Source organism: Acomys minous (genome assembly GCF_964271855.1).
Source record: "Acomys minous genome assembly, chromosome: 9".
Classification (NCBI taxonomy): domain Eukaryota; kingdom Metazoa; phylum Chordata; class Mammalia; order Rodentia; family Muridae; genus Acomys; species Acomys minous.
In genome coordinates, this window is record NC_140490.1 from 63,383,085 (window position 1) to 63,398,254 (window position 15,170).

At 40.2% G+C, this 15,170-nt stretch overlaps 1 protein-coding gene across 1 annotated transcript in view; it reads left to right on the forward strand.

Moving 5' to 3' along the window:
- Window positions 1-15,170, forward strand: part of CDKAL1 (CDKAL1 threonylcarbamoyladenosine tRNA methylthiotransferase) — a 543,702-nt gene that overhangs the window by 4,938 nt on the left and 523,594 nt on the right. Inside the window, exon 4 of the mRNA XM_084796106.1 lies at window positions 2,634-2,746. Within this exon, the coding sequence (XP_084652232.1) occupies window positions 2,634-2,746 (113 nt within the window). The remainder of the gene's footprint in view (window positions 1-2,633; window positions 2,747-15,170) is intronic.

The window sequence follows — 15,170 nt, forward strand, 5'->3', positions numbered from 1 at the left end:
TGTGTGTGTGCATGTGTGTGTGTGTGTGAGAGAGAGAGAGGGAGAGGGAGAAGGAGAGGGGGAGAGAGAGAGAGAGAGAGAGAGAGAGAGAGAGAGAGAGAGAGAGAGAGAGAGCGAGCGGCCAGGTGTCGTTTTTGATTGTTCTTCACCTATTTCTTGAACCTGACTTTCACTGAAGCCGGAGCTCTGGTTCTGCTAGGCTGGCCTGGGCTCTCCAGTGATTCTCCTGTCTTCTCTCCAACATGCCCTGAGGTTACAGATGCTTTTTTGCCTGGCTTTTATCTGGGAGTCCAGTACTCCCAGGTCAGGGCCTCATGCTTGTAGGGCAGCACTTTAATGACTTCACCAATCTCCTCAGCCCTTACTTCTCCTTTGGTGTTACTGCTGCTGCCGCCATTTTCTGTGCGATCATTGGTGTGCATATCTCTAAAAGTTGCCAGCCGTTAGTAGGCATGGTTAGTAGGAATTAAAACTACAGTCCAGAGAAGAGCTATTTCTGAGGCAAGGTCTCTTGTCGCGCAGGTCCAGTGAGGACCCTGAGTTCTCGTCCTACTGCTTCCCTTTCCTAAGTGCTGGGAGTACAGGTGTGTGCTGCCTGGCTTGAAAGGGGATTTTTATCTGTATTTAAAAATTTAAAAATTACATTTTATTTATTTATTGTATGCATGCCAAAGCATGTAAGTGAGGGTCAGAGGTCACCTTGTAGGAGTCAGTTCTCCTCTAACATGTTGTTCTTGGGACTGAACTCAGGTCATCAGGCTTGGTGGCTGGCACTTTTATCTGCTAAACCGTCTCATGGATCCAAAGGACATTATTTATTTTTAATTAAAAATTTTTTTTAGAAATAATTTTTTCCTTTTATTGAAAGTAGATTTTATTCCACATAATATATTCTGGTTATGATTTCCCTTCCCTCTATTCCTCTCAGTTTTCTCCACATCCCGTCCCCTCTGGATCCACCCCCTTTCTGTCTCTCATTAGAAAACAAACAGGCTTCTAAGGTATGATAGTAAACAAATAAAATAAAATAGTAAGATAAAACAAAAAGGCACCGCAGAATGCCATCAGAGTCATTTTATTTCTCTGTTCTTTTAGTAGAGCAGTAGTATTTGGTTTTACCCTAGGTTCCTGGCCTGCCTAGTCTCAGGTTGTTGGCCACCCAAACAGTGTTGGGGATAGCTTCAATCTCATGGAATGGGCCATAAATCAAGTCAGGTATTAGTTGGTTTGTCCCACAAGCCTTGCCCTACTATTGCACTAGTACAGTGGTTCTCAATCTTGCTAATGCTTTGACCCTTTAATACAGTTCCTCATTTCATTGCTACTTTGTAACTGTAATTTTGCTACTGTTATGAATTGTAATGTAAATATCTGATATGCAGGATGTCTGATATGCAGTCCCCAAAGGGGTCACAGCCCACAGGTTGAGAACCACTGCACTAGTGCATCTTGCTTGCAGGTTACCATTGTAGATTGAAGAGTTTGTAGCTGGGTTAGTATCTAACCTTCTTTTTCAGTAGTGTGCAGAGTACCTTCCAGTACCGTGAACATTTAGTCAGTAGGAGTGAAGGCTCTAGGTAGGCACCAACTGGACTTCTCCATGCTGCAGAAGTTGTGAAGGGGTTATGGCCTTACCATAAGACTGTAGAAAGCAATCTATAGTATTATAGCCGTGACGATAGCCTGGGTTGTTTTGGGGTTCACATGGGCCCCTTTGACCAATAACTCAATTAGAGGCAACCCATTTCCAGTACTAGAGTTTGGTAACAAGACATGCAAAAGGACATTGTTTAAACATAGAGATTCTTCTTGTGATTCAGAGGTTATTTTATCTAGATTTTAGTTTTAAAACATGTATTGTGTCTTTGTGCATAATGTGTATAAGTCTTAGGATTTCTATTGCTGTGACAAAATACCATGACCAAAAACCAAGTTGGGGAGGAGAGGGTTTATTTGGCTTACATTTCATAGCACTGTTCATCACTGAAGGAAGTCAGGACAGGAACTCAGACAGGACAGGGTCCTTGAGGTAGGAGCTGATGGGAAGCCATGGAAGGATGCTGCGTACTGGCTTGCTCTCCACGGCTTGCTCAACCTGCTTTCTTATCAAACCGAGGACCACCAGCCCAGTGGTGGAACGACCCACAATGGGCTGGGTCCTCTCCCATCAGTCAGCAATTAAAAAAATGCTTTAGAGCTGGATCTTATGGAGGCATTTTCTCAACTGAGTTTCTTCCTTTCCGATAACTCTCGCTTGTGTCAAGTAGATTGATACTCAACTAGGGAGCACAGAGTGTGACCGTGAGCGACATGGTGAATGTGGGGGATCAGAGAGCAACTCTGTGGAGTCGGGCCTCTCCTTCCACTTGTATTTGCTTTCAGGGCTTAAGCTCAAGTTGCCAGGCTGTACAGCAAGTGCCTTGACTTGCTGAGTTAGTTCACTGGCCACTGTCCCTTAATTTTGGAGTTTCGTTGTAACAGCAAACTTTAAAATAATTTGATGCATTTTGTACCGAGCTTGTAAGTTGATTCTAGTTTGTTTTTTTGTGTAATGTGTCCTAAAATCATGTAGTGGCTTTTATCTTCAAAATCACTCACAGATACTCACTTTATTTTAATTGATTACCTAACAGCACTATTCCTGGCATACAGAAAATTTGGATACGAACATGGGGCTGCTCGCATAATAATTCAGATGGAGAATACATGGCTGGACAGCTTGCTGCCTATGGTTATAAGATTACAGGTAATGAGATCCCTAATGTATTTTGTTGATTAAATTTCAGGGTTGCAGATTTTGGAGACAGGTAGTCTAGCCCCAGAAATTTAAGGGGCTTAATCATTTGAAGGCAGAACATTAGTAACTACTATATATTACTGGATACCTGGTTACATATTTCTTGACTTTTATTTTATTTTATGTTAGCTTGTTTATTTATGTTACATTTTATTTTGTGCATACACATGTGTGCCTACACATGTGCCATGGTATGTATATGGAGGTCAGAGGACAGCTTCAGGAGAGCAGTCCTGTGTTTCTCCCCTGTGGGGCCCCATGGGGATGCTGGTGACAGGTGCCTTTACCCACTGAGTCCTGTCTTTCTCCCCTGTGGGACCCCATGGGGAGGCTTAGTGACAGGTGCCTTTACCCACTGAGCCGTCTCAGTTGCTCTGGTTATTGTGTTTTCAAATAACTGTATAACGTTTTTATTTTGAAAAGGTACAAGAAGTTCACATAAGGCTAAAGGAGGGCATTCGATGCTCTGGGTTTAGAGTTACAGACAGAGGTGAGCTGCTAAGTGGGTGCCAGGGCTTAACCCTGGGCCCTCTGGAAGAGCACTTGCTGAGACATAGCTCCAGTCCCATTTGTAGCAGTCTTTATTTTATTTTTATGAAGCTGTATTTATTTTATGTAGAGTAGTACAATTTATATATTAAATAACATAATGGGATGATTGTATACAGCTTTACACACACACACACACACACACATTTTCACTATTTGGATAGAGAGTCATATGTAGCTCTGGCTGGTCTGGAGCTTTCGGCTTTGACCGGCAGGCCTTGAATTCACAGAGATTGATGTGAATTCCTTCTCCCTCTGTTGGGATTAAAGCCCATTAATCTCACTATGGCCAGTCTAGCTTTAGACTCATTGTGCATATGTGCACTGTGGGTTCTGGAGCTCCAGATAGTTAGCTGGCACCGGAAGTGCTTTACCCCGAGACATCACCACAGCCCTCCTCCTTTTCTTTTTTAATCAGCCTGAAATAATAGTAGATATAACACAGGTGTAAAATTTAGATTTCATGTACTGAATACAAAGATTATTGGAAACAGTTTATGGAGAAGTTAGGAATTCTTTTTGTTTGTTTGTTTTTGGTTTTTTGAGACTGAGTCTCTCTGTATAGCCTTGGCTGTCCTGGACATGCTTTGTAGACCAGGCTAGCCTAGAACTCATAGCAATCCACCTGCCTCTGCCTCCCGAGTGCTGGGATTAAAGGCGTGTGCCATCATGCCTGGTAAGTCAGAATTGCTTTTGTTTTTTTGTTTTTTTGAGACAGGGTCTCTCTGCGTAGCCTTGAATGTCCTAGACGCGCTTTGTAGACCAGGCTGGTCTTGAACTCACAGCGATCCACCTGCGTCTGCCTCCCGAGTGCTGGGGATTAAAGGCGTGTGCCACCACACCCAGCTAAGTCAGGATTTCTTAATAGCTACATGTAGATATTTTACTGTTTGCTGAAGAAAGATGATGTGGGTTAAGACACTTGAAGTTGCTGATTGTAACTCTGAGTCCAGTAAATAATTATTCTGCAGTAAAACTTCATAAAGATTTAGAGAAGTTGTTACTTGTTTCTTTCTACCATTTGTCATTGCAAAGGGTAAGATTCATAACTTGAAAAAAAATTGTTTTGAAACAGGGATTCAGATGACCCAGGTAGCTGAGGGTGACCTTGAGTTTCTGTTGCTCTGCCTGGTTCTCTGTGCAGCGCTGGGCACAGAACCCAGGGCCTGGAGCATGCTAGGCAAGCACGCCACCTGTGGAGGATCCCATGGAGACAAATGATGTTTTCCTCTAATAATCATCACTCAGAACAACTAGTTAGTATCAAGGGTAATGGGAAATCATAGAATTAAATTGGCAAGGTGGCAAATAGGTGAACGTTCCTCATGGGAACTAACGCTTCTTAAAGTAATGTGGTCTGGCTAGGCCTGCAGACGCACTTGGGAGGCTCAGGCAGGGGACCATGAGTTGTGGGTAGCCTGGGCTGTGGAGTGTGACACTGTCTCAAAAACTAGTAGCAGTGTGATCTGAATGCCTACATATCAGGAAGCCCTTCTTCAAGGAGGCAGTTCTTATATGCTGAGCTTTCTTTCCCCCTAGTAAGGCTCTGGTTATTGTTTCTTAACTATTTCTTTTTGAGATCTTGCTACGTTATTTCCAGTGTCTTCATTTGTGGCAATCATCTTGTTTTCACGCATGAAATATAAGAAGCAGGTGACCCGAGAGTAAGATTTGGGACATGATATTGAGCTATGCTGATTAAGTGACAATAGACATTTTCTCTTTTATTTTTTTTCCACTCTTTAGCCCAGGCTGGCCTTAAACTCACAGCAGCTCTCTTGCCTAGGCTTCCTGAGTGAGTACTGAGATTTTAGATGGGTGCATTTATGTTTGTCGTAATTGATTCTGGGAACAACTCTAGAAGACTTCTTTAAGAATACCTGTATCTGGGGCTGGAGAGATGGCTCAGTGGTTAAGAGCACTGTTTGCTCTTCCAGAGGTCCTGGGTTCAATTCCCTGCAACCACATGGTGGCTCACAACTATCTATACCCTCTAAAGCCTTCTTCCGGTGGACAGGTGTACATGCAGCTAGAGCGCTCATATACATAAAATAAATAAATAAAATCTTAAAAAAAAGAATAACTCTTTCTCTCTCTCTCTTTCTCTCTCTCTCTCTCTCTTTCTTTCTCTCCTTACTTTCCTTCCTTTTTTTTTTTTTTGACATAGTGTTTCACTGTCTCCCTCCTCTATGTAGACCAGGCTGGCCTCAGCTCATAGAGTAGCATTAATTCTTAGGCTTTCTGAGTCCTTTTAGAATCCCTCATGATACAGTTCTGTCAAAGAATTCCTAACCATTGCTTTGTCTTGTATTGAAATATGGGCCTCGCTTCCCTAGGTGGTTACTGTATTTCCGAACAATTGTGTTAATGTGGACTTATGTCTGCTGTACATGGGTATTGCATATGCGTTTTGCTTTGTGGGGCAGTTCACCCCCTGGACGCCTCATAAGAACATGTGGATAATGTGTGTTTGTAGACAGTTTTATGGAAATCATAACTGAGTGTTTATCTTGAGTGTCCTAGTTTCAGAAAGCTTGAACATTGCTAGTCTTTTAAATTCTTCATGGTTTTTTTGTGTCTTTATATGTAGTTTATTCATTTAGCAATTATGTAGTGAACATACTTTGTATTCATGGGTACAGTTCTGGGAGCTTGTCGAGATACAAAAGGAAGAATTTTATATTCTTGATTAGATCTTAAAAGTTATTGTAGGCAGTGCTGATTTCTAATGGGTATTTTTTCTTTTTTCTTTTTTTTTATAATATAGAGAGGTAGGATCTGCTGTATTTAAAAATTTATAATTTATGCTTTAGAAATACTTTGTCATGTCAGGTCAGAATGGAACATTTTATGTTTGATTTAAGGATACTAATATGTGAAACAAGTGCTTGGTGTAAGAGAGACAGGGCAGTGGAGTGGTTAAAGTGTACTTTAGGGCTTGGACCACTCAGCTTGAATTATCTTTAACTTTTTGTGTCTCAGGTTGGTTACATGTATTTGACTTATATATGGAATTGTTTGTTTAAGAAATACATCCAAGGATCATATTACTGACTATAATGATTATTAAAATGAGATTTAAGTTTGTGTTGAGGCTGACAGAAATAATGCTTGTTACATAAAGTTACTTAGAAACAGCAGCAATAGCAAATGTTTGCTTATCTCAGTTTCCTTTATCCGCTTGTGGTGATGTCACTGCATATGAACATGTCAACCTTACCTATGTAGTAAATTATATTAAGACAGAGAGTAATCTGGGTGTGATGATGCATGTCTTCAGGCCCAGCACTCCTAAATTTTTTTAAATTAAATATTGGGAAGTGGCATAGGCAGGTGGATCTCTGAGTTTGAGACCAGCCTGGTCTACATAGCGAGTTCCAGGACTGTCAGGACTACATGGAGAGACTGTTTCTCAACCAAAACAAAACAAGCAAGCAAACAAATAAACAAACCGTCAAATAATAGATTGAATGTGTGGAAAGCTGTAAACGCAATAGATTTCAGCTACTCCAGTATAGAGTGAAGTGAAAAATGTGACAAATGTTCCTTCTGCTTGGGCTAGGTCTCAGTGTAAAGGTTTTGCACGTGTTTGTAGGAAGGGGAGCTGACCTTCTGAAAAGCTTAGTGCATGTCAGGTAGTTCCATAATTTTGAAGTAACAGGTGGATTAACTGGCACAGCCTACCTTGTGCTTTAGAATAAGGTTGAGACCGGGGAAGGAAGATAAACAGAAGCACGAAGACACTACCAAGGTAGCTTGCTTGCCCCAGAGTCGGCTTCTGGCAGATGTGCACAGCCTTATGTGTTTGCCTCATGCTATCTGGTCTCTTAGAGTTTGTGTTTTAAGAGCCATTCAGTACAGAAATCTACTTTTGTTGTTGTGGTTTTTGGATTTTGGTTTTTCGAGACTGGGTTTCTCTGTAGCCTTGACTATCTTGGACTGGCTTTGTAGACCAAGCTGGCTTCCAACTCACTGAGTGCTGGAATTACAGGCATACACTACTGTGCCCAGCAGGAAATTTACTATTAAGTAGCCTTTGTTAGAGTAGTTTTGTTTTCCAACATAAAAAAAGAATTCCCTTTTAGGGATCTTACATGTGGCCTGTATGAGAAGCTTTCTATTTTTGAGAGGGAAAGAGAGCCATTGGCACATTGGCAGTGAATTTTGCTGGTAGAGTTGGAGGTCTTTATTTTGGTAGCCATGTCAACTGAGAGCTGCCTGGTCAGTTTCTACCTCCTTAGTTATAAATAGAGTCCATAGAAACTCCATAGAAACACAAGAAGAAAAGTTTTGATTTGTGAGTTCTTCTTGAGTTTCTGATGAAATTCAGTGGAAGCCTGGTGTGGTAGTGTATACTTACCGTCCCAGCGCTCAGGAAGCAGACCTCAGCAGGTGGATCTCTGTGAGTTTGAGGCCAGCCAGAGCTATATAGTGAGACCCTGCCCTAAAAACCAAACAGAAAACAGAACAATAACAAAAAAATGAAATTCAGTGCAAAAATATTATTACCTTATCTTTGTATAACTAACTGCTAACTAACTTTTATTATTTATCTCTTTTTTTCTATCTCATCACCAGGATCATTTACATTTGTATAGTGCAGCACAGTTTATAAAATACTCATTTTTTTCTGGTGCTAATTTTATATAGCCTATAATCGAAGAAAAAAATGAAACTTTATTAGGTTAAGCTTTAAAAATATTTAAAATATCCTTTCAAGTTTCTGACTTTGTAGATTGTATGCATTAATAATGAATATTTGTGCTGAGATATTCAGGTATGTGTTGAGTCAGAAAACATTTTACTCAAGATTTCTCTGCAGAGATTTTTTTTTTTTTAGCCAATGGTGATGCTTTGATAAACTTGGAAGTGTTGTTTTTAAATAAAATCAATTTTATCAATGAAAACTCAGGAGCCAGTTTCTGTGGTGAAAGTACTAGCTCAGAGAGGCAGAGAAAGCATCTAGCCGACCTTCCTGTTCAGCTTATGTCCCAGAAGGCAAAAGCAGCTTCTCCTCTGTGCTGTCTTACATACCTCACTCCATGTCCCTCTCTCTGTGTGCTGCGCCTGACACAGCGTGCTGTGGGCTGAGTAGGACGAGTTCAGGCATTTGGACTCAGGAAAGTGGATGGAAAAGGGCGGCAGAGTCAAAGATGTGTTGCTTTGCGTTGTGGATGGAAGATGAGCAGTGCTGTAGGAGATCAGAACACATTTTTTTTTCCTCTTTGATATTGAGAGTATTTTTTCTTGTTTTTAATTGAAAATAGATTTAAAAAATACTATGTATTTGATAATAATTTCCCTTCCTGCAACTCCTCCCAGATCGTTGCTGCTTCTCCACTCACCAAATCCCACCCTTTTTCTCATTAGGATACAAACAGGTACTTAAAAGAAATTAAAATTAGATAAAAACAAACAAACAAACCAGAATAGGACAAAACAAATTGAAGAAAAAGAGCCAAAGAAAAAGTTCCAGAAACATATAAAGATGCATGCACACACACACACACACACACACATTTTTAATATTTTTTCCCTTTAAGATAGGGTTTCTTTCTGTATCCTTGTCTGTCTTGGACTTGGTTGGCAGACTAGGTTGGCCTCGAACTCACTGAGATCAGCCTGCTTCTGCCTCTCTCAGTGCTGGGATTACAGGCGTGTGCCGCTGCGCCTGGTGAGACACACACATTTGGACACATAGAAATTCCATAAGAATACAAAATGGGAAATAATTAATATAAATGCAAAGGAACTTTAAAGTTAAAATAAAAACAGCCCTGAAAATGCATTATGAATCAAAGAGCCTCCAAAAATGCTATTAAGTTTGTTTTGTGTTGGTTCTCTACTACTGGCTGTGAGGCCTGGCCTTTAGAGTTGTTTGTATCCGCAATGAGACTCTGCTGTATCAAACTAATTGTTCCTTTGTGAGCAGTTATCAGTTGGAGATAGCTTCTGGGCTGGGGCTATGGGCTTGTCTTCTTCCCCTCTCACTGCTGGTACCCTATTTGGCTTGGGCTTTTGCAAGCCCTATGTGTGTTGCCACAATCTCAGTGAGTTCATGTGTGCATCTTGCTGTGCTTAGAAAGCCTTGTTTCCTTGGTGTTCTCCATCCCCTCTGTCTCTTATAATCTCTTTGCCTCTTCCTCAAGGCTCTCTGAGCTCTGAAGGGAGAGAGTTGATGGAGACACCCCGTGTAGGGTCACTCTATGCTCATTGCCCAGCTGGGGGTCTCTGTTTATTCCCATCTACTACAGGAGGAAGCTTCTCTGATGAAGGCTGAGCAAGACCCCGATCCATGAATATAGCAGAATATTGTTAGTGCTGTGTTTCTTTAGCAGAGCAGTAGTATTTGGTTTTCCCCCATGTCCCTGGACTATCTAGTCTCAAGTTCTGTGCCACATGAGCAGTGTGGGGGATGGGACTTGAATCCAATCAGACATTAGTTGGTTTGTTCCACAAGCCTTGTGCCACTATTGTATTAGCACATTTTGCATGCAGGTCACCACTGTAGATCCAAGAGTTTGTAGCTCAGATGGTGTTTACCTTTCTCCTTTGGTAGTGTGCAGAGTGTGTTCTGGTCCTGTGGATATTTAGTCGATAGGCCCTACGTAGGCTCCAGCTGGACTTCTCTGTGTTCAGTGAGCTGTGAAGGTGTTGTCTTCAGCAGTAAGGCCTTATCATAAGCTTGTGGAGAACAATCTGTAGTACTATAGTCTTGGCTATAGCCTCGGTTATTTGGGAGTTCCCATGGGGTCATTTTGGCCAACAACTTGATTAGATGTAACCCACAGAATACATTTTTAAAAGTGAAAAATTGCAGTGAACAGACTTAATGTTCTAAATAAAACTAAACACTTTAGTGAAAGTCAATGTACAAATGTTAGAGAGAAAGAGAGGTGGGAGTGAAAGTATGTTAATAATGATGCCATCGTTTGGAAGGCCAATGTGGACCAATGTAACTGAAAAGCCATTTATTTAGTAGGGTCTTATAGTGTTGTGATTTGAAAGGCCATTGATACAGAGTTAATTGCTGGATGCTATGCATGTTTCTCTGTGGCCTCAGGGATACGTGTCCTTGGAGAAGTATAACAGCACTCTTGTGGCACCAGGACTGGAACTGGATAGACAGACTTCGCAAGGAAAGCTCTGTGGGAAAGGTGCTACACAGCTCCAATGAGATACTATGACCAATATTTTTTCTATTAAGATACAAATATTAAAACACCTTACATATAATTTACATTAGATTTGCTAATAAATTTTACCTGATTTACTATAAGATTTGCAAGAAGTTGTTTTTATTTTAAAGAGTCCAAAATAACTGAGAAATAAAAAACTAGTTTCTTATAAGGAGTTAGACTTTATTTTATAAACTAATAAGGATTCTCTTTTCATATTTCTGTAGTCTTTAATCACTATATTAAATATGTTGTTGAAATTTTGGGCTCAGAAGATAACTCACTCACTTGATAAAGTGCTTGTGCACAAGGACCAAAAATCAGCCCTAGAATCTACTTAAAACAAAGAAACAGACAAAAGCACCCCCACTCCCCCCCAATACCCTATGAGGTGCTCTGCTTTTATAATCCCAGCCCTGGAGAGGTTAGCTAGCCTTGCATACTTGGTGAGTTCCAGGCCAGTGAGAGACTGTCTTCAGAAGGTGCACAGTGCCCAATAAATAACACCTGAGGTTGTTCTCTTGCCTCTACGCGCACGCTCACACCTTTACATGTGTGTCTGAGCACACTTGTGCATTTGTATATGTGCACATATACACACAGATATTGTGTACTACCTTATTGGATTATAATTACATTTAGAAGAGTGTTTAAGTCTTTATTGCCATGGTATAAACTGGGATACATGATAACTTTTGTAACCATTTTGAAGTGGCTGGGATCACAGACTTGGATTTGAACTCAGGGCCTCTGGAGTGCTAGGTCGACACTCTTCACAGAGCTACATCCTTAGCTATTTGTTATGATTTCTTTGTTAGTTTTTGTTTCTTCTTTATATAAGTTTACACTTTTATTTTTCAGAGAGAGCACAGAAATATTTAATTCCTTCCTTCTTTCTTTTCTTTTTTGTCTAGTTGGCTTAGAAATTTCCCCATGTTTGACCTCTTCTGAAGTACTGAAATTCTCTATTTGAACCAACAGAGCACTAAGTGGCACTGCTTTTGACCTATCTGTGCTATCTCTACCAACTAAGTAGTATGGCTCTGTCTTTCTTTTGTCCTTCATACTCTAAGCAATATTTTGCTTATGTTTAAATAATCTTGAATAATTGACTAGAATGTTTGCTTTCTTTCTTTTTCTTTCTCCTCCTCCTCCTCCTCCTCCTCCTCCTCCTCCTCCTCCTCCTCTTCTTCTTCTTCTTCTTCTTCTTCTTCTTTTTGGTTTTTTGAGAGAGGGTTTCTCTGTGTAACAGCACTAGCTGTCCTGGAACTCTCTCGGTAGACCAGGATGGCCTTGAACTCATGGAGATCCGCCTGCCTCTGCCTCCCAAGTACTGGGATTAAAGGCATGCGCCATGACTGCCCTGCTAGATTGTTTACTTTCTTAAAGGATTAATTGAAAATCTAGTTCACTCTCATGAATTCTCAAGTACTTGGTTCCGTGACTCCATTTTGCTGAAGAAGCTCATCTTATGTCCAAAATGAATGGCCAAGCAGTGGTTAACACTTCTATGTTAGTTACATCATTTTGATAAAGATTGCAAACCCGCTTTCTGTGCAAACCTGTAATCCCAGCACTTGGGAGGCAGAGGCAGGTGGGTCACTGTGAGTTTCAGGCCAGCCAGGTCTACAAAGTGAGTGCAGGACAGCCAAGATAACACAGAGAAACCCTGTCTAGAAAAACAAGACAACATAAAACAAAACAAAAAACAAACAAACAAAAAAGAAAATCTGCTTTCCCAATATTCCTCCTATTAAAATTGTGTTAGCTCTTGCTATTCTCCTATTTCTCTTTATGAACATGAACATGAAGATTGTTCTTCATCCTGTTAACCTTTGGCCTGACCTTTGAGTCCCTTAAACTTCAGCTTTGTGTAGCTTGGGAGTAGAAGAGCCAACCACATGCTGTCTTCATGAGTAAACCTGAGTTCGTGCTGAGATGTGTCTGGAGACCCAGTCTTTAGAACATTCCTGTCCTTCTGTTTACACTGTGTTGTTCTACCTACAATATTTTAGAGTTTTTATGAGACAAATAAGGACACACTTCTATATTTCCAGAGAATGATACCTATTTAGTTGTTTAACAATTCAGAATTATGCTTAGAGATTTTGTACAGTGTTTTTGAGTAATTTATGTGTAAATATCCCATGTTTTAAGTTGTAGTTTTATTTCGTAAGAAAATGGGTAGATGAGAAATTATCATGAAAACTTCATTTAAAAACTACTTAATTAAAAAACCTTTTTTTTTTGCATTACCTTCTTTAATTTTGGGACTAAAAACATCAGGGATGTAATAGTTGAACCATGTTCAACACTCTTTGGTCTTCAGATTTAACAGGGTTTACATTAAAGACAAGATGTATTTTTAGCTTTTGAACAGCAGATGGCAATATTGCATCGTGTGATCACTTAGTGGTGGTTTGAGCACTGAACATGAACTTCATGTTACAAATGATTATCTAATAAAATGATTAGAAATCATTAAGTTACCTAACATTTATTTTTCTCTGCTTTTTTCTATTTTTAACAGTATTTATAATAAGAACTTGGCAAATTGACCTTTTCAGAGACTACGTGAGCTCTTGTTACTCTGAGATGCAATGCTCAGGAAATCAAATGTGTGATTATCCAGTGATGGGCCGACAGCTCCAACTGGTTTTGGTCGCTCTCACTGCTTGTCCTAGAATCTGGATGTGGCCATTTTCTATAGGAATATATTAAGGTGGGATTTTTGAAAATATTTTTTACCTTATGACTCCATTACTTTGACAGTTAATAAAAACAATGGCGTAGATCCATCTTGAGTGTCCCACTAATCTTCAGACCTTCTTATTAAACAGGCTTAAGAAACAGCAAAGCAGAGTGAGCTAAACTCGGCACTTTGTCATTTCCCTCTGCCTTGTCATGGGTTTGGTGACTGCTTTAAGAGGGGCTCAGCATTTTCATATGGGTTTATATAAACTCTTTGTGTGTATTATGTTTATGACAACTTAGGGGCTTTCTTGGTGGTCATCATACCTGACCATGTTTTTGTGCACCTGGTTGTCTTGGACCCCCGCCTCCTCTGTAAGCTGCAGTTCTGTGCTAACTCCGCCTTCTGCTGTATTTCTGCAGTGACTTCTCAGCTGATCCCCACTTATGGCTGATTATCAATTTTCTCTTTTCTTTCCTTTGGTGAATTCTTTCCATCTTACTCAGCTTGGACATGTCAAAGACTCCTGTTCAGTGAGTCAGAGCTGCAGCACTCAACTGTTAACACTGTCACACTGTAAAACCAGGCATTACCTTCTATTAGCCTAATAGCTGAACAAATGACAATATCTATGTCAGTGTCCTTGTTAGGATTACTCTAGAGTAGCCCCCCCTTTTTCTTCAGAGTCTCATTGTATTTCCCATGCTAATTTGAAATGCATTGTGTAGCCCAGGCTATCCTTAAACTTATGATGATCCTCCCATGTTAGTCTCCCATGTGTCGGGATCAGGAGTGAGTCCTTGTCTTTGGATAGGATTAAATGAGCTAGCTAAAAAGGTTAATGCATGTTTGAATTAGTAATTGCACAGGGTGCCATACACAAAATAGGCATTTTTAAATGTGAGTTAGTGATCAAGTAAAACTGACTTTTGAATATAATAATTGGAAGTAATTGTTTTTACACTTCTATACAGTAAAAATTGAAGGTATATTGTGAGAGTTAACTAAATGGTGTGTGCGCATGTGAATCTCTGGAACTTTCAGCAGAGTCCTCGTTAGGTGGCCGACAAGTCCATTCGGCTTAGTCTTGACATGTCTGAGATAAGATCGCATGCTATCACTCTTTCTGACATGAACACTTTTACAAATGGTATTGAATCAGAAATCCAGTTTAATCCATTTTTATTAAATTGGAAGCAGTAATTGCTTTCTGTTTAATGGGATAGAATTGACTGTAGCAATTTTGATGGACCTTTAAAATTGATAATATATGGTTACATATATGCCTGTTGGTTTGTGAATGTGCCTGTGTTCTTATAAGAGTAGGGTTAAAAGTGTTCCTTGTGTTCAAAACTTGAATTTTTGCAATTGTCGATAAAGGGATAGTAGGAAGGTGGGGTTAAGAATGGCATTTTCTCATCCCCCCCTTTTTATTTCTCAGGGAATAAAACAAAGAAATAAATCTAAGGGCCTTCAGAATGGAATTTTCACCTACCACTCAGGAATAGGGGAAGGAGATTGTCCCTAGAGAAGACCTGCCGGGTACACACAGCCCCTGAGAGGTGAAGGAGCGCTGTGGGGAGTCACGGTCTCCAGCAGTTAGGCTTTTATTTATAGGCATCTGAGTCTCCACTTCTGTGTCTGTTTCTGTGCTTTTAGATATGTGTTGTGTAAAGTAACAAGGCTTGTCAATGGCCTAAAGATGTGTCTGAGTTATTTAATAATCAGTGTTGTGATTTGCTTTCACAGAAGAGTGGTGCTCAGTGTAAAATAGTTTTTTTGTCTTTTTTGTTTTTGTTTTTGTTTTTGAAATATAGTTTCCTGTATCCCAGTTTCTGTAGTGCTGGGTCCAACCCAGGCCTTTGTGCACAGTAGGCCAGCACTTAGCTCTGTGCCCTCAGAACAGCATTCAGCTCAGCTTTCAGATTCTGGCTTTGGTCCTCTGTGTTGTCAG